This window comes from Haliotis rubra, unplaced genomic scaffold (assembly GCF_003918875.1).
Source record: "Haliotis rubra isolate DU_JTF1 unplaced genomic scaffold, ASM391887v1 Scf308, whole genome shotgun sequence".
In the NCBI taxonomy this organism is placed as follows: domain Eukaryota; kingdom Metazoa; phylum Mollusca; class Gastropoda; order Lepetellida; family Haliotidae; genus Haliotis; species Haliotis rubra.
Genome location: NW_025766978.1, coordinates 929,353 through 956,653, shown reverse-complemented (window position 1 = coordinate 956,653; position 27,301 = coordinate 929,353). Strand labels below are relative to the sequence as shown.

Genomic DNA, 27,301 nt, shown 5'->3' with positions numbered 1-27,301 from the left:
TAGCATCGTGCTCCGATTGGCCCTTGATCATCTGCTGCCGTTATGCCAGTGTAACCATGCTCACAAGGTTGTGTCATTATTTGGTCTGGGGGACTATTTTCCGCACTTAAATATTTCACCTTTGCCAAATTAGGGTCAGACAAGGTAATCGCTCTAATCACTGCCTCTTATCATCAGACCGATTTGTTGACAAGTGCATCAGATGTTCAAAGCGGAAAAGTCAACAGATTTTCTCACTGTGATTCACGTGATCAGGTTAAGTCTCGTGAGGTCACGGATGAGTGAATCGGGTAGAAAGATGCAGTGTCCGCGACATCCATATCGGCAAACGTCGGCAGCTGTGAGGACGGGGCGAGCAAGACGGAGGTATGTATTTTCTTGTTCATTTCGCTGTCAGTACTTTCGATTGACAAGTTGACACATACATAGACACATTGTGGACGGTCTGCTGCCAACAGTAACACACGATGGGGGTATCGTGAACATCATTTAAGACGTTTAATGTGTTAATATTATTTAGTGAATATCAATATTGTGTCCTTTGCTACGTTTTCTGTTACTTGTGTTATATCCATCTGTTACATCCATTTCTGCTGGTGGACTGAAATTCCCGAGCTTCATCTTAAGCTCGGTAGCATATTTCAGTATGCTGAGTCAAAAGAAATGTTGGGTGCGAGACATTAAAACAGGCCGCAATGTTTTAGTAAAACAAATCTATTCTCCGTACTTCCACAAAGATGTCAATTAAAAATGATCTAACTGTATTTTCCGGGACATCGATCACTTGATTATCTGTTTTATTTACACCTAAATAATCGTGTGTAAATATTGTGAATAGCGAGTGCTACCGGTAGATGAGGACAGGCTTACCCTCTTCTCGAACACCTGGTGTCAACACTGACTTTCAGGGATCCATTTCTATAATTTTACAGCTGTATTTCCCTTTACAACAAACGGAATTTGTTGTTTCTGAGGATAGTCAAAACTAGCTAACCCTTTTCACTGTATGGTAGTGCATTGTATACGTAGAAAAAAGACACTGAATAGCTTTGAAGTTTGTGTCAAAGTATGTGTCTGAGCTAGGTTATTGAGGCGAGGTATCGTACAAAGGGGGCGGGATTGGTCCGAATACAGTTTGCTAACCTCACACCATTATATGTAACACTGTTTCGTCTTCCCCTTTCTTCAATAGATGTAACATTTCATTCTGACCCCCACCCCTACGATCATGTGATGAAGGTTGACGACATCCCGCCCCTGCTCCTCATTCCTAAGGCAACCGGTCTGCTTTCTGTGCATCCCTCTGTGTGTGTGTGTGTGGGTGTGTGTGGGTGTGTGTCTTAGTTGACATTTTCCTGGCGATCGTGTACTACACTTGCTTTCTTTCATTATCAACCCGAACTACGTGGTCAATACATAGTATACCAGCAACAGGATACTTGAGTCACAGGGGCGGTGGTAGCCAAGTGGTTTAACGTTCGCTCGTCACGCCGAATGCCCATGTTCGATTCCCACATGGGAGATAACCATGGGTGAATTATTATTCGATCATTGGATGTCAATCTCAACGGCACATCGTGTTATCAATCTCAACTCCCTGGGGAGTATGCAACTCTTGCAGCCACTAGGCGCACAGAGTTATTGTGGCTTTCTCATCCTAACGAGGTACCCATTCACAGCTGGGTGGACTGGGACACATAGTCACAGTACTTTGTTCAAGTCCATTGCACGTTGCTGTACCCGCAACTAGGTGTTTGCACGTATTCCTGTGGCCATCATCTGGTCATATACCAACGGATTCGTGGGTTCTTTTAAGTGCACAGGGTTGTGTACTGTACACTAGGGGTTGTGACAACACTGAAAGAGTCTGCACACAAAGTTGACTCCAAGGTTTTTACACCCGGTCACAGGTGGGCTCGATCCCGACACCTCAACCTCGCTGGATCACTAGCCTGGCGACTTAGCCAGCTCGCCCACCGCACCTTCGCGTAAACCCATTTATGGTTCCTTAACCGTGATATTGATGGAATATTGCTAAAAGCGGCGTAAAAATCAACTCGCTCACTCACTTGTGTCATGTGTAAACCAGCTGTTTCTGGCAGTGCGACAATATAACTATAAATCGAAAGGAACAGTAATTATTATCAGCTTGAACTATTACCACAAGGAACTGCGTTGTATGAAGGACAAAACAGCAAGGTCAGCAGAACTCACTCCAGTACCACGGGAAACGTCTTGTGTCTATAACTGTCTTTAGCATTCACAGTCGATGACATAACATCAGCCCTCTCAGATCACCAGTACAAATTCCCTACCCATCAAATCAAATTTGACGAATTCGAAGTCCTATCAACCGAAAATCAGGACTTCACCAAAAGAAAACTGTTAGAAGCCATCCGCCTCCACAAACCTTTGATCAACAGAGACCAAGGATACTACATACCATCGGCCTATGAAAAATTAATTAAGCTATAGACCATCAATAGCACCCTGTCTATTTGTTGTTACTACTTACCCCCCTGTTTATTGGCTTCAACACCAGGGCTGTTTGTTGATTTTAGTCCCCTCCTGCCCACTTCAAATTATGTACCACTTGTTCTTTGATTACCTGCTGTTGTTAATTTTAATCTGCTCCTTGTCATAACATACCATGTATATATTCTTCTCACAATTCGGTTGTCACATTTAGCTTAATAAAGATGTAAGAATCTACATCGAAACGCCGCTTAATGCAATAAACAAGAACATATGTTATATTTGGGATTACATATTCTAGAACTTTTGTTGGGTTGAGTCCCATCCGGGATTCGAACCCACACCCTCAGACTCAGGCACCTAATCGCCAGCACACAAAATCAGCCGCCTAACCCGCTCAGCCACCGCTACTTCCACTGTGTGTCCACAAATAAACCCCAACAATGCACCTGATCACAAATTGGTGTGATTTATCGTCACGCACAGTGGAGGCGGTTTTGAAAAATTATTGTAACCGATATCTTGCTCTTAGCAATTTTCAAACAATATCTAGGTTCCAGAAATGTTTCACACGTACGCGGAATGGAACCTTTGCCTTCGGAGTGACCAGGCTATCCAACCGTCCCCTGTGGTGTTGACGGTTTTGTTGTATTTTCTTGCAATGACTTTTTGTATGTGTAACACAGACGTTAAGTATCTGGCGTCTATGGCATGTTATTCTACCGTTGCAGACTGATTGTGCCATTACTATGTTGGAGAACATGCTGGCGGCCATGCTTGTCTGTCTGTGCGTCACTACATCCGGGGTAGCTGGAGACAGGCTGTTCTATGTTGCGGCCACTGAGGAGTATTGGAATTATATGCCGCTAGGTGGCGACGTCGTCAACATAGAGAGGTATGTACGATGGAGTGAGTGAATGAGTGAGTGAGTGACTTAGTTAAAGAGTGTGTGTGTGTGTGTGTGTGTGAAGGTTGGGTGGGTGGGGTGGGTGGTGGTGGTGGTGATGGTGGTGGTGATTTTTTTGGATTAAATGAGCCTGGACAAACTGTATACATACATATATTCATGCAGGGATCAAACTTGGTCCTGTGTCTGAGGAACGAACATTTATACCACTCGCCCTGCTCCCTGCCATGCAACACTTGGATGCAATATTTTGTACAGTTTGATAACATTAATCAGTTTACATCCACTTAACTCAGGACGGGGGTATACGGATCAAATTATTTCAGCCACAAACATCACGTGGTAATATCACAAAGAAAGGAATGTACATTGTGTTAAAAGCTTATTTAAATGCTTCCATATTTCTCTGACACTACACACAAGTTGGTGTTGAAGGTATACAGACTAAGTGTATAATGCACCTGCGCGTTTTCAGTTATTAGTGAAGAATCATAATTAAATCATATTGCATACTACGTGAATAAATCAAATAACATTAGTTACACATGTGAAAAAATGCCACTTCCCAAACAGCACCCGTCGTTATTCTAAACGTTCCGGCACGTTTTCGTTTACACCTGTTGTCATACTCGTGGCTACCGTTTAGGAATTTCTTTGATATTAATTTCGAGATAAAACAATTATCTATAAAAAGACTGTATTCTCAGACCTTTGTAATGTATGAGCAGTAAAAACGTCTCAATATTTATCCATGTGTCCAAACTGGTGTCACAGAGACAATACATGTCGAATATTGTCACTTCCGTTCAGAGAAAATAATTGTGTGTCTTTTTGCCTTGACTGACAAAATACTATCTGCCTGAAACAAACGTAAAGCACGTTTCTCCTCTACATGATCATAACGTCGTCGGTCCCGACTTATACTATACAAAATAAGTTTGGAACATCCACTTCAGTCATATTACTACAGCAAGTCTGCCATACCATATTTGCTCTAGGAATAGGAAGGAATCGGTGTTCATCATCACCGTTTGAGTAGTATACATAACCAGCGGAATGCTAACATCGTTCAGGTCAGTCTGGGGACGAAAGTCAGTGCGTGTGTGGCTGTTCAACGTACATCCTTTAAATAACCTGTCCTCAAAATATTTTTATTCTAAGGTTTCATTTTTATTAATTATAACCAAAGTGATGCGTAAATATGCTGAACCATCTTAAATACTGTTAAACTATTGGGTCCCTCAAAATAGAAAGTCTACGAATAGGAGATATATTTTCTGCTCAGTCTGATTACGGAATACAGTTCTCAGTTACAAACAGAGGTCCGCGAGCTGCAGGTGCTTGGATTGCCCTGGGGAGACATCACGTGACTTGGGGCTTCCCAGCGTTGTGTCTGCAAATGGTAGATCTTTGTCCAAGATGGTGGTATATTTCAGACTGAAAACCAGCAGTGCGAAGTCGGGACACCATGGAGATGGTCTTGTGTTCAAGAAGGCAATCTACAGAGAGTACACAGACGAAACCTTCAGCACAGAGAAACACAAGCCGACATGGCTGGGATTTGTCGGACCGATTCTGTACGGCGAGGAGGGCGAGTTCATCAACGTCACTTTCTTCAACAACGCCAGCAGGACCTTCTCCATGCACCCCCACGGCGTCATGTACAGCAAACACAATGAAGGTCAGCTCTTGACATATACTATTTTAAGAATACATCAGGCAGTAGTGTATGTTCGTAGCCAAACTGGGTATCAAAGTCTGTTACATGAATAGATTATGACATAAATAGTTCATTTTAGGTGCATGTTTTGTGGCGCTCAAGCACCTTAATTGTATAATTTGGGAATAGATATCTGTTCGTGACAAAAGTTTCAGATCGGAATACGCAACGCCTTTCAGAAAACTGTCATATGTTACATATGTTAGTGCTTGAATTACAATTTCACGGAAAAGAAATTCTAGAACTTTTGGAGTTTAATTCCATCGGGTTTCGAACCCACACTCACAGAGTGAGGCAACTGATCACCGGCACAGTCACCGATCTAGCCCACTGAGCCATCGTGGCTTCCACAAAGATGGAAGTCTGATAACTGGTAGTCTGATCACAAACTTTCTGTACCCTTCTGTGTGTAATCACAGCTTTCGGTCATGAGAGATCGGTACTTTACTGAGAAAGTGTAATCCCAAATATAACATAGTCTGAGGTCAAGGTCAGATATCCGTCCTCACTCCAACGGCAGTGTGCGAAACTGTTTCCAAATTTTGTGACTCGGTCGGGCTAGCTATGCCTGAAAGTTACTTGCCCACAAAATAATTCACTAGCCCGAAATCTGAATGTAGAAACTGAGCAAAAGATTACAAAAATTGATGAGAATAAGATATTGTTGGCATGACACGGATTTCATTAAGCTGCTTACATGATGAACATTTTTATCAGACCATAATCTTGCAGGATTTAAAAAATATTATAACTTAACAAGTCGGAGAGAGTGATATATTTACAAAATGACCCTATGAAAATTTACTAGCCAGTCGGGCCAGTGACTGGAGATTTACTGGCCCGACTGGACTTTTACTACCCACGGGCTAGCGGGCCAGTGACTATTTCGTAAACTGTCCAGCGGTACACCCAACAGACATGTACTTCCTGCTCCTGAATGCCACACAACCCCTTGAATACGTTGTACAAGGATGGTCTCATGTTTAGCCCAAATTTTCCACTTCCCTATAGGTGCGGCGTATGCGGACGGTAGCCATGACAACTACACGACCACACCTCCTGATATCGTGGAACCTGGATGTACCTTTACTTACAAGTGGAAAGTAACGCCCAACTCTAGCCCGTCAGAGGGCGACCCGGACTGTCTGACATGGCTGTACCACTCCCACGTGGATACCGCCAAGGACACCAACTCAGGGCTGGTCGGGTTCCTACTGACCTGTAGACGAGGTACTGGGCCACACATATTGTCAAAACAGTTCTTGAAGAATGAGGACTATTTTTATGGATATAGTCCTCATTCTTCATCAACCAACCTTCTAGAATGCCAATCAAAGAAGTTAAACTGTTCAATAATGTTGAAACCGAACATATTTTTAACAATTAACGATTCGGTGATCTGGTCGCAGATGACGAATCTTTGACAGCATAAAGATCAGAATAGAAGGCAAAAATGAGCTGATCCTGCTAGTTTCGACACGAAACGTCTTCGCGCAGGAACAAAAAATTGGTTGGTCATTCTTCGTATATTCTCCAAATAGATTGTGCGTATAGTATTACTGCAGATTGTGTGTTAGTAAGCTGGGTTTACCGCTGTTTCAAACAGTATATCAGTTTTGTCAGGGCGTTATATAGTGCACATACGAACTGCATATGGTGCCGACAAACTTAGAAACTACTTAACCATGGTGCCGACAAACTTAGAAACTACTTAACCAGGGTGATCGAGATTCGAACCCACAATTATATGATCATGACTGACACAGTCAAACCAACTTGATCGTGAGATCAATGAGTGAGGTACTTTCTTTGTACCCCATCCAAATATTGTTTGACGGTATCATATCATTGTGTTATGGCAGGTGCTCTCAACAACACAAACCTCGACCGCCACTACGCCTTGTACGTCACCACCGTGGACGAGTCCAAGAGCTGGTACATCAACGACAATGTGAAACACTTCTCTCGCAACATCAGCACCGAAGATGTGGGCTTCAGTTGGACGTCCTCCATCCACGCCATCAACGGCTACGTGTTCGGCAACCTCCCCGACATCACAGCCTGTGTTGGAGAAACAGTCACGTGGCATATGGCCGGCCTAGGGTCATCCCAGGATCTCCACTCGCTGTCCATCAGTGGCCATTCTTTCGAATACTTCCATCACAGGTGACACCATCAGTAGATTCTACTTTCTCATGAGAGTATCTCGCTTGTCGTTCCTAGGTAGAATACTGTGGGGTGATTGCAAACAAACAGGTACTCCAGTATCAATACTTGGTAGTATCTCTGGACAGGCCTTCCAAAGACAACAATGTATTCAGAAAGCGACGTGTAAGAAGCTCCTGGATTGCATGTAGTCTTGTCTGAATATAACTCCCACTCAATCCACCATTACTTCAGTGTGTAGGATGTACAACCCCCATTCCCAGTTCCCATTCTCCACGCTTGTTTCCCTGTGGAAGCTATGGAGAAGCCCCACTACCCTTTGTTTCCGGGACAGATTAATTTACCATGACGCCTTGACGCGTCAAAAAACACAATACTTTGAAATATCGTACTTGTTTTCCTACCTGTCAGTTGGCATTAAGTGGTTATGTCAAGAACTGTTCGGCTCGGAGTCAGCAGAATATTGTCACAGTGGGAGATAGATGTTAAACTGCAGCATGGTACATACTTCAGTGAGCCAGCATTATGAAACAGGCAGAGGTCTGGACACTCTCTCACACGTCGCCATATAAATGCAATAAAATTGAACGCAATAATTAAACATTACCTCATTCACAGGAGATATACAAACCAGAGGAGACAAATGTTCTTGTTAAAATAAAACTTTGTCTTTTGTCAAGTTCAAGGATGGTTTGCCCTTGATGCTGTGTGCTCTCACATGTTTTATCTATGTAATGCACAAATGACAGCTTCTTTGTTAAGTTTGCCGACTACGCAGCGCTGATCGGATACATATAGCAGTCTGAAACTGATTACTGCTTCAAAATTGGTGCAAAACAAAGTTTTACTTTAAAGTTAAAAAGACGAATGAAATGATTGACAGAACTTCTGCCTGTTGTGACTGATAACAGAACTATTGATTTTTAGCGGTACAACTATCTTGTCTCAGACTGCGTCTAAACTTACTTGGATGCTAACACGGAACATATTTATAGAAAACCCCAAATAGTGATTGTTTTTATTAGGGCATCTTAGGTATCTTAATCTTGATAATACAATATTCCGTCTGTCATAGAACATCTATTCGAAGCATTATATTTTTTATGCAGGTATTGCAGCCCTTCTGTTCAAAGTTAATCTAAAATTCACAAAAGTTTAAATATATTAAGCACAAGTTCAGATACCCATTTTCGAAACATCGGCGATATACATGAGCGGCAAATTGTCAGAAAGGCACGTAAGATACTAACTGACAGTTGTCATATGCTTCAGTCGGAATATCAGTTTCTATCTTTGCCGACGGACACGTGAAGTGCCTTGTTAGAATTGGTCTTCAGCAAACCCAAGCTTGTCGGGGTCGGGTGGTCAGGCTCACTGACTTGGTTGCCTTATGTTATCGTTTATGGTGTTGATCACTGGATTGTCTGGTCCAGACTCGATTATTTACAAACCACCGCCGTACAGCTGGACTATTGATGAGTGTGGCGTTGAACAAACAAACCTTCGACGCCAACTGCGCATGTCGATGCTGAACGCAATTGGGCCCGGAAAACCTTCATACCAGCCAATATTAGTCAGTTAAATGATCATAATGTTTAATGGACTAATGGTCACAATACACATTTTATATGTGTCATTATTCCTGTTATCCTTTTATGAAAGTTTACTATAGCTCTGACGAGTACCAGATATATTTATGCTTTTAAATATCATTCCTTGTACCCTGTGATAATCCCCAGTTTTCTTCCTTTTCGTCCTTCTTAATGTTATTGTTAGTTCATTGGGGATACGACGAGTGACCTTCTGGTTTGGTGGACTTCGCACGATCAGTCTAGATTGTAATTGGGAACGGGTTGACTTGTTTTTTGAAAATACTTTTTTCGAAAATGCTGAAACAAAATACTGATATGGACAAATTCCTTCTGATATATAGTACTAATGACTTCTTGTTTCAGACAGAACACCATCAACCTGGACGTGGCCCAGTTTTCTACTGCCACCACCACTGCGGTTTCTCCGGGCAGGTGGCGCATCAGCTGTCAGGTGGCCGAGCATGCTGCAAGTAAGGCGACCAGAGTTACTTCCCTTGTATGTAGCCTCTTCCCTGCTTTCGTTACATCAAACAATTCGCATGGTTTTCACATTCTCAGATTGTGTACGACCAAATGCTAGTGTGGTGAAATATTGCTTTCTTCGATAGAGAGTCGGGTTTCAGGATTCCTCTCTTAGGAGGGTATAGTCAGGTGCAGCTGGCAGTTTCTCGCTACAGAATCTCATCACCAACCCACTCACTAACTCACCCATCCATGTCATCACCAACCCACTCAACTTAACTCACCCATCCATCCATCACTCATCACCCAATCCATCTCATCACCCACCCACTCACTCACCCATCCATCTCATCACCTCACCCACTCACTAACTCACCCATCCATCCATCACCACCCACTCACTAACTCACCAATCCATCCCATCACCCACCCACTCACTAACTCACCAATCCATCCCATCACCCACCCACTCACTAACTCACCAATCCATCTTATCACCACCCACTCACTAACTCACCGATCCATCTTATCACCACCCACTCAATAACTCACCAATCCATCCCATCACCCACCCACTCACTAACTCACCAATCCATCCATCACCCACCCACTCACTAACTCACCAATCCATCCATCACCCACCCATCATCACTAACTCACCAATCCATCCATCACCCACCCACTCACTAACTCACCAATCCATCCATTATCACTAACCACCCACTCAATCACTCACCCAATCCATCCCATCACCCACCCACTCACTAACTCACCAATCCATCCATCACCCACCCACCCACTCACTAACTCACCAATCCATCTTATCACCACCCACTCACTAACTCACCGATCCATCTTATCACCCCCCACTCAATAACTCACCAATCCATCCCATCACCCACCCACTCACTAACTCACCAATCCATCCCATCACCCACCCACTCACTAACTCACCAATCCATCCCATCACCCACCCACTCACTAACTCACCAATCCATCCCATAACCCACCACTCACTAACTCACCAATCCACCCCATCACCCACCCACTCACTAACTCACCAATCCATCCCATAACCCACCCACTCACTAACCCACCAATCCATCCCATCACCCACCCAGTCATTAACTCACCAATCCATCCCATCACCCACCCACTCACTAACTCACCCATCCATCTCATCACCTACCCACTCACTAACTCACAAAATGTTTGTTTATATTGACGCTTTTTCAGTCTTAATTCGTATTGAGGGGAAAGAACCAAGAAACAATTACTTTGTTGTGGCCTAGCATTTCGAAGCATGTATCTATAAATGTTCAGTCTTGTTTCCGCAGACGGGATGGTAGCCATCTTTGCCGTCCGGATGTGCGATCGTCTGCGATATCAGCCGACGTACCTCCGCAACCTCCGCAGGCACTACATTGCGGCGGAGGAAATTATCTGGGACTACGGACCTACAGGCAGAAACTTATTCACTGGCGACCTCCTCACCGAACAAGGAAGGTTGTTCTCAGTTAATATGTTACAGATATATCATGTAAACAAACTCCCCTGCTCTGTCAATATGAGTTAGCCGACGAATGACGCAATGGCGGATGTATCGCAAAGTCACTGTAGGCTGCGATACAGGCTTAATCCTGGCTAAACATGCGTACATTAATTTATCGCTCTTGCTACGAATAACTGTTGTTTTATGTAGCGTTCGCCTGGAGAGGGGAGGTCGGGGTTCGAATTCCAGTCGTCATATTATACCAAAATGACCTTAATGACGGAACTATTTGCCCTGGTGGGCGCTCGTGTCTTGCTGTACTGGGTGTACTCGGTGTACTCGTAACGTGAGTGAGGTGTTCTTCGTAACCTGCGACATAGTATACTCTTCAACTTGACATGCTGTTTTGGAGTTTACTTACTGAGTGCATATAACTGATTCAAACATGACATCATTGCTCAGTTACAGTAAAATCATTACTTTACAAATTTCCAAAACATGATTATCCAGAAAGTGTTTGGTAAAACCACAGAGGGCTATTAAGCCACTTGGTCAGAGTATAATGTCAGTATCTGGTGTGATCAGCTTGGCAGCGGTGACCCATTGAAAAAATGGGATGTCGAATGCTGCCTTGAGGGATGTTTTGATACACTTGCTGAAGTGCTGTGTGCAGTTCTTGTAGTGTCTGAGGTGGCGGATTACGCTGGCGCAAGCGTCGATCAAGAGTATCCCATATATGTTCAATGGGAGACAAATCCGGTGATCGAGAAGGCCAAGGTAACAACTGAACGGTTTTTTGCCTGTCAAACACGTCCAACGTGAGGTCGAGCATTGTCATGCTCCAATTATCACGTTGATGTAGGGAACGACGTGACGTTGAACTGGTCTTCTGGCAACACGTCTTGCTTCCCATAGCCAAATGCGCACTGTCTGGTCGGAGATTCGGAGCAGTCCAGGGATTTGGATTGTTGTGGATGATGCGGCCGTGGTGTTTGAACGAACATGCCTCAACCGGATGTAGCGATCCTGGGCGGGGTGGTAACTCCAGGTCGACCTGACCCGGGTCAGTCATTAACACTCCCAGGATTTTTGTTGGCAATGAGCTTCTGTCAGTCTTTTCATTCTTTTGTCCTCTATAGTGGCTTAAAGCAATGCATGTGGAGTATCATTGATGTGGCTTTTTAAAGCCTACAGTCGTAGGCTTCAGCTCAGGGTGATACACAATTTCATGATACTCGTGCATTTCATGTAGGGTGCGTTTTAACGAATCACTACAGACGTGAGTGTAACATTACGTTTTTGTTAAACGTTTCTTTTTTCAAACGTTTTGTCGTCGGCAACCATTCCCCCACATGCTGGGATTCAGCATGGATTGGTTTGTGTCAAATATTTTCTTAATATTCAAATTTGTCCAATGTCAAGATTCATTTTGAGTATACATTATATCAGCGGGCTAGCACTATAAAACCGAATGTTATATGCAGACACACAGAGGCATACAAGGATGTACATACATGTGTATGTCAGATGCTTACTATGTTGGTGTGCTTACTGCTGGTGCTTACTTGTCTAGTGGTTAGGTCTAAGTGTTCACCTGACACAGCTAAGTTCCAGATTTGTGTCACGATGCCCCTTGACTGTTCGTTAGTTTGTTATTTAACGCCACCTTCTGCAATGACTGCGGTCTGTAAATTATCGAGTCTGAACCAGACAATCCACTGATCAGCATTATGAGCATCGATCTACGCATTTGGGATACGATGACATGAGCCCGACCACCCGATCCCGTTAGTCGCCTATTACGACAAGCATGGGTTGCTGAAGACCAATTCTAACCCCGATCTTCACTGATTCTCCGTGACTGGATATGAACAATGTCTTGTAGTCAGGTCGTAAAGCTGGTCTGGTCAGCGACTTGAGACTTCGCACAATCTCTGTTTCAGTGAATCTGAAAAGTATTTCAAGCGAGACAACCACCACATCGGTGGAGCGTACAAGAAGGCTGTCTTCAGTGCATATGACGACTACAAGTTTAAAGCCAAGAAAGTCGAAGATGGCCGCTGGAAGCATAACGGTTTTCTTGGTCCTGTGATACGAATCGAGGTTGGAGATTTGGTTCAAGTCACCTTCAAGAACATAGCAAGTCGTCCCTACTCCTTGTATGCTGAAGGCGTGAAGGTTTTGAAGAGCAGTGAGGGAGCCGAGTACAACGACGGCAGTGACGGTAAGAAAACGTCACGTCGTTGACCTTGACCTTTAACGTCATGGCACACTCGATTATCCAGTGTAAGAATCCACGTTCTATTGCACTGAATGCAGTGGATCGATTCTGCAAGCAATGTTCTCATCCGCACCATCCAGATGTATTTTTCAACAACTTGGCACATAATTTCCCTTGCTCATAGTTGTACGGACATTTGTTGCGCTATGTTGATTCTGGCTTAGAAAGGCGCTTTAATTTTGTAATCCATGTGGGAAGGGAATTCATTGCTATAGAATGACGATATATTACACACGGTAGTCGAACCAGTCTCATCGTTGCATTCAGTAGTTCGTTTGCTTGGCGTCTCGCAACAAGATATTGCCGGGTTACTGCCCAAACATATTTATTCCCCGTTATCTATTTATTCATAAGAATTGCACTAAAGGAATATTATGAAAATATTAATGTCGAAAATAGTGACCTACCATTCGTAAGCTATGATATGATCACTGTACTGTTCCCATAGCAACAGCTGACAACAGGGTGCCCCCTGGCGGGACCATCACATACTACTGGACAGTACCGGAAGAGATGGGACCGACGGACAGCGATCCACAATGTCTCACGCGGGTATACACATCCGGTGTCAACCCCATTAAAGACATGTACAGTGGGTTGATCGGGCCATTGCTGATATGCAAACGAGGAACTCTTAATGGACGGAACGAGCAGGTGCGTGAAACCAAGTGGCGACACAAAGAGTTGGTGTTGTTGTAAGATTTAAAGGGGTGGGGGTGTGTGTGTGTGTGATGGGGTGGGGTGAAGGGTTGCACGCATCCCCCATTTGGCGGACACCATACACATACTCACTCACCTGACCCCCAAATCCTCACTCACTCACTCCTACTTGCCAGATAAACGTGGACCGGGAGTTCCACCTGCTGATGTCTGTGATGGACGAGAATGAGTCGTGGTACCTGGACGACAACATCGACCTGGCCGGGGTGGACGTCAGCTCCACAGACAGCCGCCACTTCTCCGACTCCAATCTCATGCACAGTAAGTACCTGTCGTGAACATCCGGGTTACAATGTATCTTCAGATACCTCCACTTGTCGTAAGAGACGACTAACGGGATCGATGGGTCAGATTCGTTGACCGAGTGGACGCGTGGGATCGTATTCCAATTGCGTAGATCGATTGTTTGATCGACATTCTAGATAGTTGGTGTGTCAACAACAACAGTCACAACTTCAAAGATAACAACTTCTTGTTTATTGCACCTTTTGGCGTTGATTCTTGAGCATATGGCATTGAGCACCAGGGAGGCGCAGGTAGGCCCAGAAAATTGACTGTCGGTGACAGGAGGCGGCTTGGTATTCTTGTTTCTAAAAACAAACGAAGGAGTTTAGAAAACTTAAGGCTGGATATGATTGAAAGAGGAACTGTGGCTGTCTGTAAGGAGACAATTAGAACTGAGCTGCATGCAATGGGTTGGCAGAAAAGTCGAGGAATTCCATCACCGATCATAAAACCTTAACAAAATGAGCGAAGGTTGAACTGGTGCTTACAGCATAGAAATTTTAACTGAGACAATGTGATTTTCTCAGATGAAAGTTCTGTGTGTCTGTTTCCTAATACACTGCAATTCTGGACCAAACAAACTGAAAAACCTTTGTATCAGCGCCCAAAGTACAGTCCGAAATTTAACGTGTGGGGTGGCATATCTGTGTTAGGGGCAACGCCCCTCTGTGTATTTGAAGGGAATATGAACAGTAGATATTCTCGAGGGACATTTACTTCCATCTGCTCACGTGTTCTATGGAACGACCCAGAACATCGTTCAAAGCATTCACAGGCCTGGTTTCGGACCCAGAATATGACATTATTAGATTGGCCAAGCTATAGCCCTGTCCTAAATCCAATAGAAAATGTTTGGGGACTTATGAAGGAAAGTGTCAATAAGAAAAATCTGACAAATATTGCTGAAATGAAAGAAGAGGTGGTCCGATATTGGAATAGCATGGACCAGGACTTTCTAACTTCTTTGATCAGTAGTATGCCCCGCCACATTGAAGCCTGCATTGCTGCCCATGGTGACTTGACAAAATACTAACTGTTCACCTGTCTTTGAATTTGGAGTTATGTTCTGCTAATATTCACATTTAATACGTGAGTAATGAGTGAAAAAAAAAAATTACAATCTTTAAATTCTCAAAAATTTCTGGTTGTATTGTAGCTTTTGATGATTGTGAGTTCATTTGAGAGTAACACGGTATGAACTGATCTGTAGAAGCAGCCATATGATAACAGCTGATCAGTTTACATCGTATAGCGTATGGCACGTAGACAAGGGATGTGTGTTTGTTGTTTGACGTCGTACTCAGCAATATGCAAGCCAAATGACTGCGGTTTGTGTACAACCTATTCTGGACTAGATGGTTGATTGATTGAGTTTAGTTTTACGCCGCACTCAGCAATATTACAGCGATATGGCGGCGGTCTGTAAATAATCGAGTCTGGTCCAGACAATCCAATGATCAGCAGCATGAGCATCGATCTACGCAGTTGGGATGACACGTGTCAACCATGTCAGCGAGCCTGACCATCCGATCCCGTTAGTCGCCTCTTACGACAAGCATGGGTTACTGAAGATCAATTCTAACCCGGATCTTCACGGGTTCTGGACTAGATAATCCAGTGATTGATGCAATGAGCAAGGACCCTGCCCGGAGAATCCATTAAATCTCGTCAGCCAGATTCCCCAGGAGGGGCACAGAAGGAAGTACTCACGTACGAGCTGATAACCCCTGACGTTAATGCGCTGCCATATAGTTGGAATATTGCTGAGTGTGGCATAAAACTAAACTCTCTCACTCACTGCCGTTAATGTGTGTCTGTTGTAGGCATCAACGGTCTGATGTACGGGAACCTTGAGGGGTTGGACATGTGCGTGGGCGACCGCGTCAGCTGGCACGTCCTCAGCATCGGCACAACAGTGGACATCCACTCAATGTATTTCCATGGAAACCCGTTCTCGCGTGTGCACACCCACCGCATAACCACCTTCCTGATCCCCGGGTCGAGGAGGACATTGTACATGACCCCGAGATGCTCAGGTAATTCACAGAGTACTGACCTCCCAGATCAAGGAGAACCCTGTACATGACCCCGAGATGCTCAGGTAATTCTCAGTACCAACCTCCCAGATCAAGGAGAACCCTGTACATGACCCCGAGATGCTCAGGTAATTCTCAGTACCAACCTCCCAGATCAAGGAGAACCCTGTACATGACCCCGAGATGCTCAGGTAATTCTCAGTCCTGATCTCCCAGATCAAGGAGAACCCTGTACATGACCCCCAGATGCTCAGGTAATTCTCAGTCCTGACCTCCCAGATCAAGGAGAACCCTGTACATGACCCCGAGATGCTCAGGTAATTCACAGTATCAACCTCCCAGATCACATGACCCCGAGAGAACCCTGTACATGACCCCGGGATGCTCAGGTAATTCACAGAGTCCTGATCTCCCAGATCAAGGAGAACCCTGTACATGACCCCGAGATGCTCAGGTAATTCTCAGTACCAACCTCCCAGATCAAGGAGAACCCTGTACATGACCCCGAGATGCTCAGGTAATTCACAGAGTCCTGACCTCCCAGATCAAGGAGAACCCTGTACATGACCCCGAGATGCTCAGGTAATTCTCAGTACCAACCTCCCAGATCAAGGAGAACCCTGTACATGACCCCGAGATGCTCAGGTAATTCTCAGTACTGACCTCCCAGATCAAGGAGAACCCTGTACATGACCCCCAGATGCTCAGGTAATTCTCAGTACCAACCTCCCAGATCAAGGAGAACCCTGTACATGACCCCCAGATGCTCAGGTAATTCTCAGTATCAACCTCCCAGATCAAGGAGAACCCTGTACATGACCCCGAGATGCTCAGGTAATTCACAGAGTCCTGATCTCCCAGATCAAGGAGAACCCTGTACATGACCCCGAGATGCTCAGGTAATTCACAGAGTCCTGATCTCCCAGATCAAGGAGAACCCTGTACATGACCCCGAGATGCTCAGGTAATTCACAGTACCAACCTCCCAGATCAAGGAGAACCCTGTACATGACCCCGAGATGCTCAGGTAATTCTCAGTACTGACCTCCCAGATCAAGGAGAACCCTGCACATGACCCCCAGATGCTCAGGTAATTCTCAGTACTGACCTCCCAGACATTTCAGTCCAGATTTCTTTAATCAAAGGTTTGAAAATTTACAGATTATCTCGACTCTTTTCCATCACTATGAAACAATATGTTGTCTTTGAAAACTTCAGACACTGAATATTTACCAATTTCGGTTCTGATTTCAAAATAATGTCTAACTCAGTATAAACAATAAGTTCTGACATGATTGACAAGTTCAATAAACAGTCTGGGTCCACTGTGTTTTATAAGTGTTGCTTATCATGCACCTGCGATTCAACAAAATCACTTTCATGATATCCCACGCCATCCCATATCATGATATATAGAGAATCTCACCCGAGTGTCTTTTGATATCAAATATATCACCACGAGTTGATAAAGTAACAAACATCCGAGGCTTGCCTAGTATATTTTTACTTTTATCAACGAGTGTTGATATATTTGATATCAGAAGACACGAGGGTCAGATTCTATATATCATAAAAAAATCACTCTTCATTAGTTTTCAATGAAAAATGTACACAACCCTGAACACAGTACTGCCATTAGACTTGCAGTGCAGTGATGTCATAGCATTGTGACGTCTTCAAGTTCATGACGTCATAGCATTGTTAGGGCATTGTACTGTCAAAGCGATATCTCCTAGGAGATATCGTCTGATCTCACACAAGCAATGTCTCCTGTGGAACACAGGTTTGGATGATAAAACACTGTAAATGATGCTTTGGCAACACGAACACAGTGTTTGTGACAAGTAAGTGACAATCAAAACGCTATATATTTACATTGATTTTTATTTAAAAAGTCCCCAAAACCATATGTGTACTTTCTTTTATACGTCAGTTTTGTTTCGATACATAGGTCTCCTGTATGTTAAACTATCAATGGATTTTGTTGACTGCCTGTAGGAGAGTGGGCACTGACCTGTCAGACAGACAACCACTTCAAGGCGGGCGAGAAGACGTTGTATAGGGTGTCGAAATGCGCCTCCAGCAGCATGAAGGATGAACCCAGTCAAGGAAAGGAGCGTGTATTCTATATCCAGGCGGAACAGGTGGAGTGGGACTACGCCCCCACAGGCCGTGACGTCACGTATAATAAACCGTTACCACCAAAATATGAATACAGGTTGGTGTTTTCTGCAGGTCAAACTCCCTGTCAGATACATATCCTATAGAACTGATACAAAATACCACACATGAAGAATACTACCGTGAATTAAGACATTACTCTATTCTTACAGGTCAGTCTGTAGTGTCCTATCGCAGTTTGATTGGTCAGTCTGTAGTGTCCTATAGCAGTTTGATTGGTCAAGGTGTAGTGTCCAATCTCAGTTTGATTGGTCAAGCTGTAGTGTCCAATCGCAGTTTGATTGGTTAATCTATAGTGTCCAATGACAGTTTGATTGGTCAAGCTGTAGTGTCCAATGGCAGTTTGATTGGTCAAGCTGTAGTGTCCAATGGCAGTTTGATTGGTCAAGCTGTGGTGTCGAATCGCAGTTTGATTGGTCAAGCTGTAGTGTCCAATTGCAGTTTGATTGGTCAATCTGTAGTGTCCAATCGCAGTTTGATTGGTCAAGGTGTAGTGTCCAATCGCAGTTTGATTGGTCAAGCTTGAGTGTTCGCAGTTATTGGTCAAGGTGTAGTGTCCAATGGCAGTTTGATTGGTCAAGCTGTAGTGTCCTATCGTAGTTTGATTGGTCAGTCTGTAGTGTCCTATCGTAGTTTGATTGGTCAATCTGTAGTGTCCTATAGCAGTTTGATTGGTCAATCTGTAGTGTCCAATGACAGTTTGATTGGTCAAGCTGTAGTGTCCAATGGCAGTTTGATTGGTCAAACTGTAGTGTCCTATCGTAGTTTGATTGGTCAATCTGTAGTGTCCAATCGCAGTTTGATTGGTCAAGCTGTAGTGTCCAATCGCAGTTTGATTGGTCAAGCTGTAGTGTCCAATCGCAGTTTGATTGGTCAAGCTGTAGTGTCCAATCGCAGTTTTATTGGTCAAGCTGTAGTGTTCTGTCACATCACCCACCTGTTCACCTCATCAACGCGAATATTAACAGAATCGTTGGTTGACAAAAACGTAGATTTGTGATCGCAACAATATTCACAACATCTGAGCATACACAACATCTGAGCATACACAACATCTGAGCATACACAACACCTACCCTCGTCTCATGACTCTTATCGACTAACGGATGTTTCCTCAATTCAGCTCGACATCTCACTTTAAACACTGAAGTCAGTCTCTTCAACTAAATAGCGAACAACACTGTCGAGTGCACGTCGATTAGTGTTTCGATTTTCTTGATATTTCTTGGCATACTGTTAAGACAAGAAAGATGAAGTTATGACCGCGTCATGGCGTCACACTCTGAACACGATCGGAAATTTCCCTTTGCGGTTACGAAGTGAGAGAGAACGGTTTTACACCACGTTTAGAAACACTCTCGCACTATCATTGCCGTTCACACCAGAAATGACCTTCACACATTGTACCCATCTGGGAAATCGAGCCCAGACCGTCCCCGTGACGAGCGAATGGTGTTACGGAAAGGGACAAAGCTTGGCCGAAAAATGGCGTCATAACATCCAGGATGTGGTCATGGATGTACCACAACATTTTGAAAACAAAGTGCCATTGAAAAGTTTATATTTCAAACCTTCGTTTATCGCTGACATCAAAAATCGATCACACCTCCAAATCGAAAAACAACACGCGTTCCATAATTAACATGCCAAACGGAAACAACATGGGTACCCCTCCAATGATTATTTATAATAAACATTGAAGATTTTCGAAACATGTTGTTACAGACACTTCATGAAGGTGCTTTACCGTGGATATACTGATTCGTCCTTCAAGACACAGCTCAACAGAACAGGGGAGGAATACCTTGGTATGCTTGGACCCGTTATACGTGTAGAAGTAGGGGACACGTTGAAGATTGTCTTCAGAAACAAGGCGCATCGAACCTTTTCCATTCATCCTCAGGGCCTGGCCGACGGCTCTGGGAGAGCGTCAGTCGGGAGTCGATTACGACCCGACCAGCCTTCCGTACAACCAGGCCAGGTTCACACGTATCTATGGAAGGTTCACAATGCCTCCGGCCCAGGGAAAGCGGACCCAGACTGCGTCAACTATCCGTACTATTCCGACGTGAATCCAGTGAGGGATGTCAACTCGGGGCTGGCTGGGGCAGTCGTCGTGTGTAGGCCGGGGACGCTGGGCAGTGATGGACACAGGTTAGACGTGGACAAGGACTTCGTGAGTTACTTGACCGTTGTAGACGAAGGAAAGAGCTGGTTGGCAGACAAGAACTTGGAGAGATGTCAAGGACGGTATGGTGTCATGGCCGCCAAATTGGGAAAGTGTGCTCCGGGGTCCTTCTATGGTACGTGGCATCTGTGACCTCGTTATACTGTCCTCCTCCCTTTGAATAGACACAATGTAGGTCGAACTGCCATCTGAGTTAGTGAGTGAGTGACTGCGTGAGTGAGTGGCTCTATTGTTTCGTGGATAAGCCTTTGACCTTTCGGGTACTTGTTTTGATTAATTCAATCATTTATAAGTTTCATTACAACCGGAATCAAGCACGGATGTCTCTTGACGTTGTTTGTATGTATGATGCTGTGTTGAGTGCACATAAATACATGAATTATGATACATGATTCAGGATGGATGTAAAGGGAGAGAGAGAGAGGAGAGAGAGAGAGAGAGAGAGGGAGAGAGAGAGGGAGGAGAGAGAGAGAGAGGGAGGGAGAGAGAGAGGGAGGGAGGGGGAGAGGGAGGGAGGGAGGAGGGAGAGGGAGGAGGGAGGGAGAGAGGGAGGGAGGGGGGGGAGGGAGGGAGGGAGGGAGGGAGGAGGGAGGGAGGGAGGGAGAGGGAGGGAGAGAGAGAGAGAGAGGGAGAGGAGGGAGGAGGAGAGAGGGGAGGGAGGGAGGGAGAGAGAGAGGGAGAGAGAGGGAGGAGGGAGGGGAGGGAGAGGGAGGGAGGGGGGAGGAGAGGGGGGAGGGAGGGGAGAGGGAGGAGGGAGGGAGGGAGGAGGGAGGAGGGAGGGAGGGGGGGGAGGGAGGAGGGAGGGAGGAGAGAGAGGGAGGGGAGGGAGGGGGAGAGGGGGAGGGAGGAGGGAGAGGGAGGAGAGGAGAGAGGGGAGGAGAGAGAGGAGGGAGGGAGAGAGAGAGAGAGAGAGAGAGAGAGAGAGAGAGAGAGGGAGAGAGAGGGAGAGAGAGAGAGAGATCCTGAGGAGGGAAGTCAGGGTACCATGCCCTACTGACGTGATTCTGCTGTACAGCCCGATATATCACGTATATCCCAGGAAGGTTTGTTTGTTGACCGCCATTACATGGCAGGAGTGCTCTGGTACGGAGCCACACAACAAAACACCAGACTTGATTTGTTTGCCTTTCTCGAGAACAGCTGATGTCACCGTCGTGTCAGCGGTCCATTCATTCCCCGTCTGGCAACTGTCTATTTGTAATAGAGTTTTCACAACATGCCGCAACTGGTCAGGTACATCTTTACATACATACTAACATTTGTATAGCGCCGATATCCAGCTCAGCTCTGCTGCTCAAAGGCGCTTTGTTTTTCCCTCGTTCACTGGATGTCAATCTCAACGGCACATCGTATTGTCAATCTCAACTCCCTGGGGAGTATACAACTCTTGCAGCCACTAGGCGCACCGAGTTATTGTGGCATTCCCATCCTTACGATGGTACCCATTGACAGCTGGGTGGACTGGGACACATAGTCACAGTACTTTGTCCAAGTTTACTGCACGTTGCTGTACCCGCAACTACAGTGGACTCTGTCAATGTAACACCGGGCTCATACATCTAGGTGTCATTCATGTGGCCATCATCTGGTCATGTACCAACGGATTCGTGGGTTCTTTTAAGTGCACAGGGTTGTGTACTGTACACTAGGGGTTGTGACAACACTGAAAGAGTCTGCACACAAAGTTGACTCCAAAGATTTTACACCCGGTCACAGGTGGGCTCGATCCCGTCACCTCAACCTCGCTGGATCACTAGCCTGGCGCTTTAGCCAGTTCGCCCACCGCGCCCCCAATGTTAATGGGTTTTTGTTAGTTGTCCATATTTATACTCAAAGGCAAAAGTTATTGCGACACACAAACAGTGCTTAACCTTACTAAAACGTTATTACATGGAAAAACAATTTTTCAAGTTATGGTGACCACCAAAAGTCTATACGAACAGCGCACCAAGCACGTGCAAACGAGCCAGAACACAAAGGTGGGTTTACTAGTAAGTTTTCACACTGTCAGTAGCGAGTGTGTCCGCCAATGTGTCAAGCAATGCAGACATGGCACCCTCAAAACTTTGAGGCAACGTAGTGGAGATGTAAGTCCTTGATAAGATTATTCCATATACACAGTATGTTATACAGGCAGTTGTTGGGAGATATACACAAGCTATACTATACAGACAGTTGTAGGGAGATATACACACGCTATACTATACAGACAGTTGTAGGGAGATATACACACGCTATACTATACAGGCAGTTGTAGGGAGATATACACACGCTATACTATACAGGCAGTTGTAGGGAGATATACACACGCTATACTATACAGATAGTTGTAGGGAGATATACACACGCTATATACAGATAGTTGTAGGGAGATATACACACGCTATACTATACAGACAGTTGTAGGGAGATATACACACGCTATACAGGCAGTTGTAGGGAGATATACAGGCACACGAGATATATACTATACAGACAGTTGTAGGGAGATATACACACGCTATACTATACAGTCAGTTGTAGGGAGATATACACACGCTATACTATACAGGCAGTTGTAGGGAGATATACACACGCTATACTATACAGACAGTTGTAGGGAGATATACACACGCTATACTATACAGGCAGTTGTAGGGAGATATACACACGCTATACTATACAGATAGTTGTAGGGAGATATACACACGCTATACTATACAGATAGTTGTAGGGAGATATACACACGCTATACTATACAGGCAGTTGTAGGGAGATATACACACGCTATACTATACAGGCAGTTGTAGGGAGATATACACACGCTATACTATACAGATAGTTGTAGGGAGATATACACACGCTATACTATACAGATAGTTGTAGGGAGATATACACACGCTATACTATACAGGCAGTTGTAGGGAGATATACACACGCTATACTATACAGGCAGTTGTAGGGAGATATACACACGCTATACTATACAGATAGTTGTAGGGAGATATACACACGCTATACATACAGATAGTTGTAGGGAGATATACACACGCTATATACAGACAGTTGTAGGGGAGATATACAGCTATACAGTTGTAGGGAGATATACACGCTATACTATACAGATAGTTGTAGGGAGATATACACACGCTATACTATACAGATAGTTGTAGGGAGATATACACACGCTATACTATACAGGCAGTTGTAGGGAGATATACACACGCTATACTATACAGGCAGTTGTAAGGAGATATACACACGCTATACTATACAGATAGTTGTAGGGAGATATACACACGCTATACTATACAGATAGTTGTAGGGAGATATACACACGCTATACAGATAGTTGTAGGGAGATATACACACGCTATACTATACAGGCAGTTGTAGGGAGATATACACACGCTATACTATACAGGCAGTTGTAGGGAGATATACACACGCTATACTATACAGATAGTTGTAGGGAGATATACACACGCTATACTATACAGATAGTTGTAGGGAGATATACACGCTATACTATACAGGGGCAGATAGTTGAGGAGATATACACACGCTATACTATACAGGCAGTTGTAAGGAGATGTACACACGCTATACTATACAGATAGTTGTAGGGAGATATACACACGCTATACTATACAGATAGTTGTAGGGACATATACACACGCTATACTATACAGGCAGTTGTAGGGAGATACACACGCTATACTATACAGGCAGTTGTAGGGAGATATACACACGCTATACTATACAGGCAGTTGTAGGGAGATATACACACGCTATACTATACAGGCAGTTGTAGGGAGATATACACACGCTATACAGACAGTTGTAGGGAGATATACACACGCTATACTATACAGATAGTTGTAGGGAGATATACACACGCTATACTATACAGGCAGTTGTAGGGAGATATACACACGCTATACAGATAGTTGTAGGGAGATATACACACGCTATACTATACAGGCAGTTGTAGGGAGATATACACACGCTATACTATACAGGCAGTTGTAGGGAGATATACACACGCTATACAGATAGTTGTAGGGAGATATACACACGCTATACTATACAGGCAGTTGTAGGGAGATATACACACGCTATACTATACAGATAGTTGTAGGGAGATATACACACGCTATACTATACAGGCAGTTGTAAGGAGATGTACACACGCTATACTATACAGATAGTTGTACTATACAGATAGTTGTAGGGAGATATACACACGCTATATACAGGCAGTTGTAGGGAGATATACACGCTATATAGTTGTGTAGGGAGATATACACACGCATACTATAGAGATATACACCGCTATACAGTTGTAGGGAGATATACACGCTATACTATACAGATAGTTGTAGGGAGATATACACACGCTATACTATACAGACAGTTGTAGGGAGATATACACACGCTATACTATACAGGCAGTTGTAGGGAGATATACACACGCTATACTATACAGGCAGTTGTAGGGAGATATACACACGCTATACTATACAGGCAGTTGTAGGGAGATATACACACGCTATACTATACAGATAGTTGTAGGGAGATATACACCATATACTATACAGGCAGTTGTAGGAGATATACACACGCATACTATACAGATAGTTGTAGGGAGATATACACACGCTATACTATACAGGCAGTTGTAGGGAGATATACACACGCTATACAGATAGTTGTAGGGAGATATACACACGCTATACAGGCAGTTGTAGGGAGATATACACACGCTATACTATACAGGCAGTTGTAGGGAGATATACACACGCTATACTATACAGGCAGTTGTAGGGAGATATACACACGCTATACAGATAGTTGTAGGGAGATATACACACGCTATACTATACAGGCAGTTGTAGGGAGATATACACACGCTATGCTATACAGGCAGTTGTAGGGAGATATACACACGCTATACAGGCAGTTGTAGGGAGATATACACACGCTATACTATACAGGCAGTTGTAGGGAGATATACACACGCTATACAGACAGTTGTAGGGAGATATACACACGCTATACTATACAGGCAGTAGTAGGGAGATATACACACGCTATACTATTGAGGAGGACGTTTGCACACCTGTATTCAGTATTGACATATCGTTTCTTAATCGAGCCCCCCTCAAGGGTACAATGTGTGAAGCCCATTTGTGGTGTGGTGAAATTGATGAAACATTGCTAAGAGCTGCGTAAAACTCTTAAAGAACAAATAATCTTTGTTTTTTTGTACTCTTTTAACCATTACATATGAAAGATTTGTGGTTAGTCTTACGCGGAACACCAAATTCATTCTTAAAAACTTATGGTTAATTAATTCCGAGCGACATTGACTTAGTTAACGTCCACTCACCAGTATGTAGATACTAGACTAAGTCAATGTACGTCTTTATATTTGGTCTTTTAATCCTAATTAGTTTATTATCATATTTGTATGCATTTTGAAATTAAATAAAAAGCAGGCGATCTGCCGATACTTATAGTGAATTTATAACAGGACTGTAAAATCTAGACATTTTATAGTTTGCCAATGTGAATCATAATTCGCACACACGCCCTAGTGTATGTTGTCTGTCTCATTACACTTCACGGCGGAAACAATGATTCTGTTGAATGCTACAACAAATGAATAAAAACAAAATGCAAATATTTAAATTAAAACAGATTAAAGTTATAGGAACAATGTCAGGCTATTACCTTGTTCGAGGAATGTATCCATCAATATCCACAAACACGAGTGATATACCATTCATCTGCAGCTGTTCCAAGTGATGTGTCTTTTAACAGTCTAATATACCAAAAAGTGATATATCGTTTCAGGTATTTCACATTGGTGTATAGTCTCATTGGCATCCCAAGCACACCTCTCAACTAATTGCATAATGTCCGACGTTCTTTAAAAAAAAGTAATTTAGTTAGCCAATAATGAGCAATCAATCAATGTACTGGCGGTTAATCCTTTGAAAGAAGGACGTTGTTTTTACACAGACACAGACACTGACACGACAGAGTGTATTCAGTATAGATTAGTAAATCTACATACATAAACGCTACCTTTTGACAAATCCGATAAAAAGATAAAAGTAATTAATCAATCAGCGTGTTTTCGGTTAATCCTTTGATCGATGTTTATAATGTTGAGTATTTAACTCCAGACACAAGAAATGACAAATGGGAACCATTGTCGGGTAATCTAAATGGTGTTACCACTAATTATACCTGTTGTAAATTCATTAACTGACCATCAATTGAATGATGACAAATAACATGTGTAGGTTTATACCACCTAACACGGTTTACAACAAGTGAGTATTAATTACTGTATTGCATGCAGTTTTAATTGCATGTGAAAACTTATGGGCCGACACTGTTTTGAGAATACGAACAGAACTTCATTGTTGCATAAGAAATACATATAAGTATTTGCTATGTGCTAATGCTGTATGTACCTGTTTACCTAAGTAAATTTTCAGATTCTTCTAGCAATGGCAAAGTAGGGTTGTTTAGTTTACAAAGCCAAATAAATCAAATGTCAATTTTTGATATCATACGTAATAGACGTCATATTCTTACATGACATGATTAAATATCGAGGTAAAAAAAACAAAGAAAGGGGATCAGTTTGGATCAGTCATTATACCATCCAGGCATTAGAAAGCCTGAAAAAGTCCTGAGAGTGAGAGAGAGACAGAGTGAGTCAGAGAGAAATTGTTTATTGTATTCTCACCCAAGACAGTTTTGTGTGTGCGCGTTTTTACAGATATATAAACAATGCTGC

General features: G+C 43.7%; 1 protein-coding gene across 1 annotated transcript; it reads left to right on the top strand.

Moving 5' to 3' along the window:
• The first annotated feature begins 9 nt into the window (after nucleotides 1-9).
• On the top strand, nucleotides 10-20,637 carry LOC124282968 (hephaestin-like protein). The gene is made up of 13 exons (XM_046719022.1): nucleotides 10-366; nucleotides 3,207-3,370; nucleotides 4,819-5,063; nucleotides 6,114-6,332; nucleotides 6,965-7,268; nucleotides 9,224-9,330; nucleotides 10,660-10,828; nucleotides 12,758-13,038; nucleotides 13,544-13,749; nucleotides 13,932-14,076; nucleotides 15,924-16,136; nucleotides 18,135-18,354; nucleotides 20,043-20,637. Exons 2-13 carry the CDS (start codon nucleotides 3,225-3,227, stop codon nucleotides 20,635-20,637), a joined length of 2,850 nt encoding a protein of 949 aa, XP_046574978.1. The 5' UTR covers nucleotides 10-366; nucleotides 3,207-3,224.
• The last annotated feature ends 6,664 nt before the right edge of the window (nucleotides 20,638-27,301 follow it).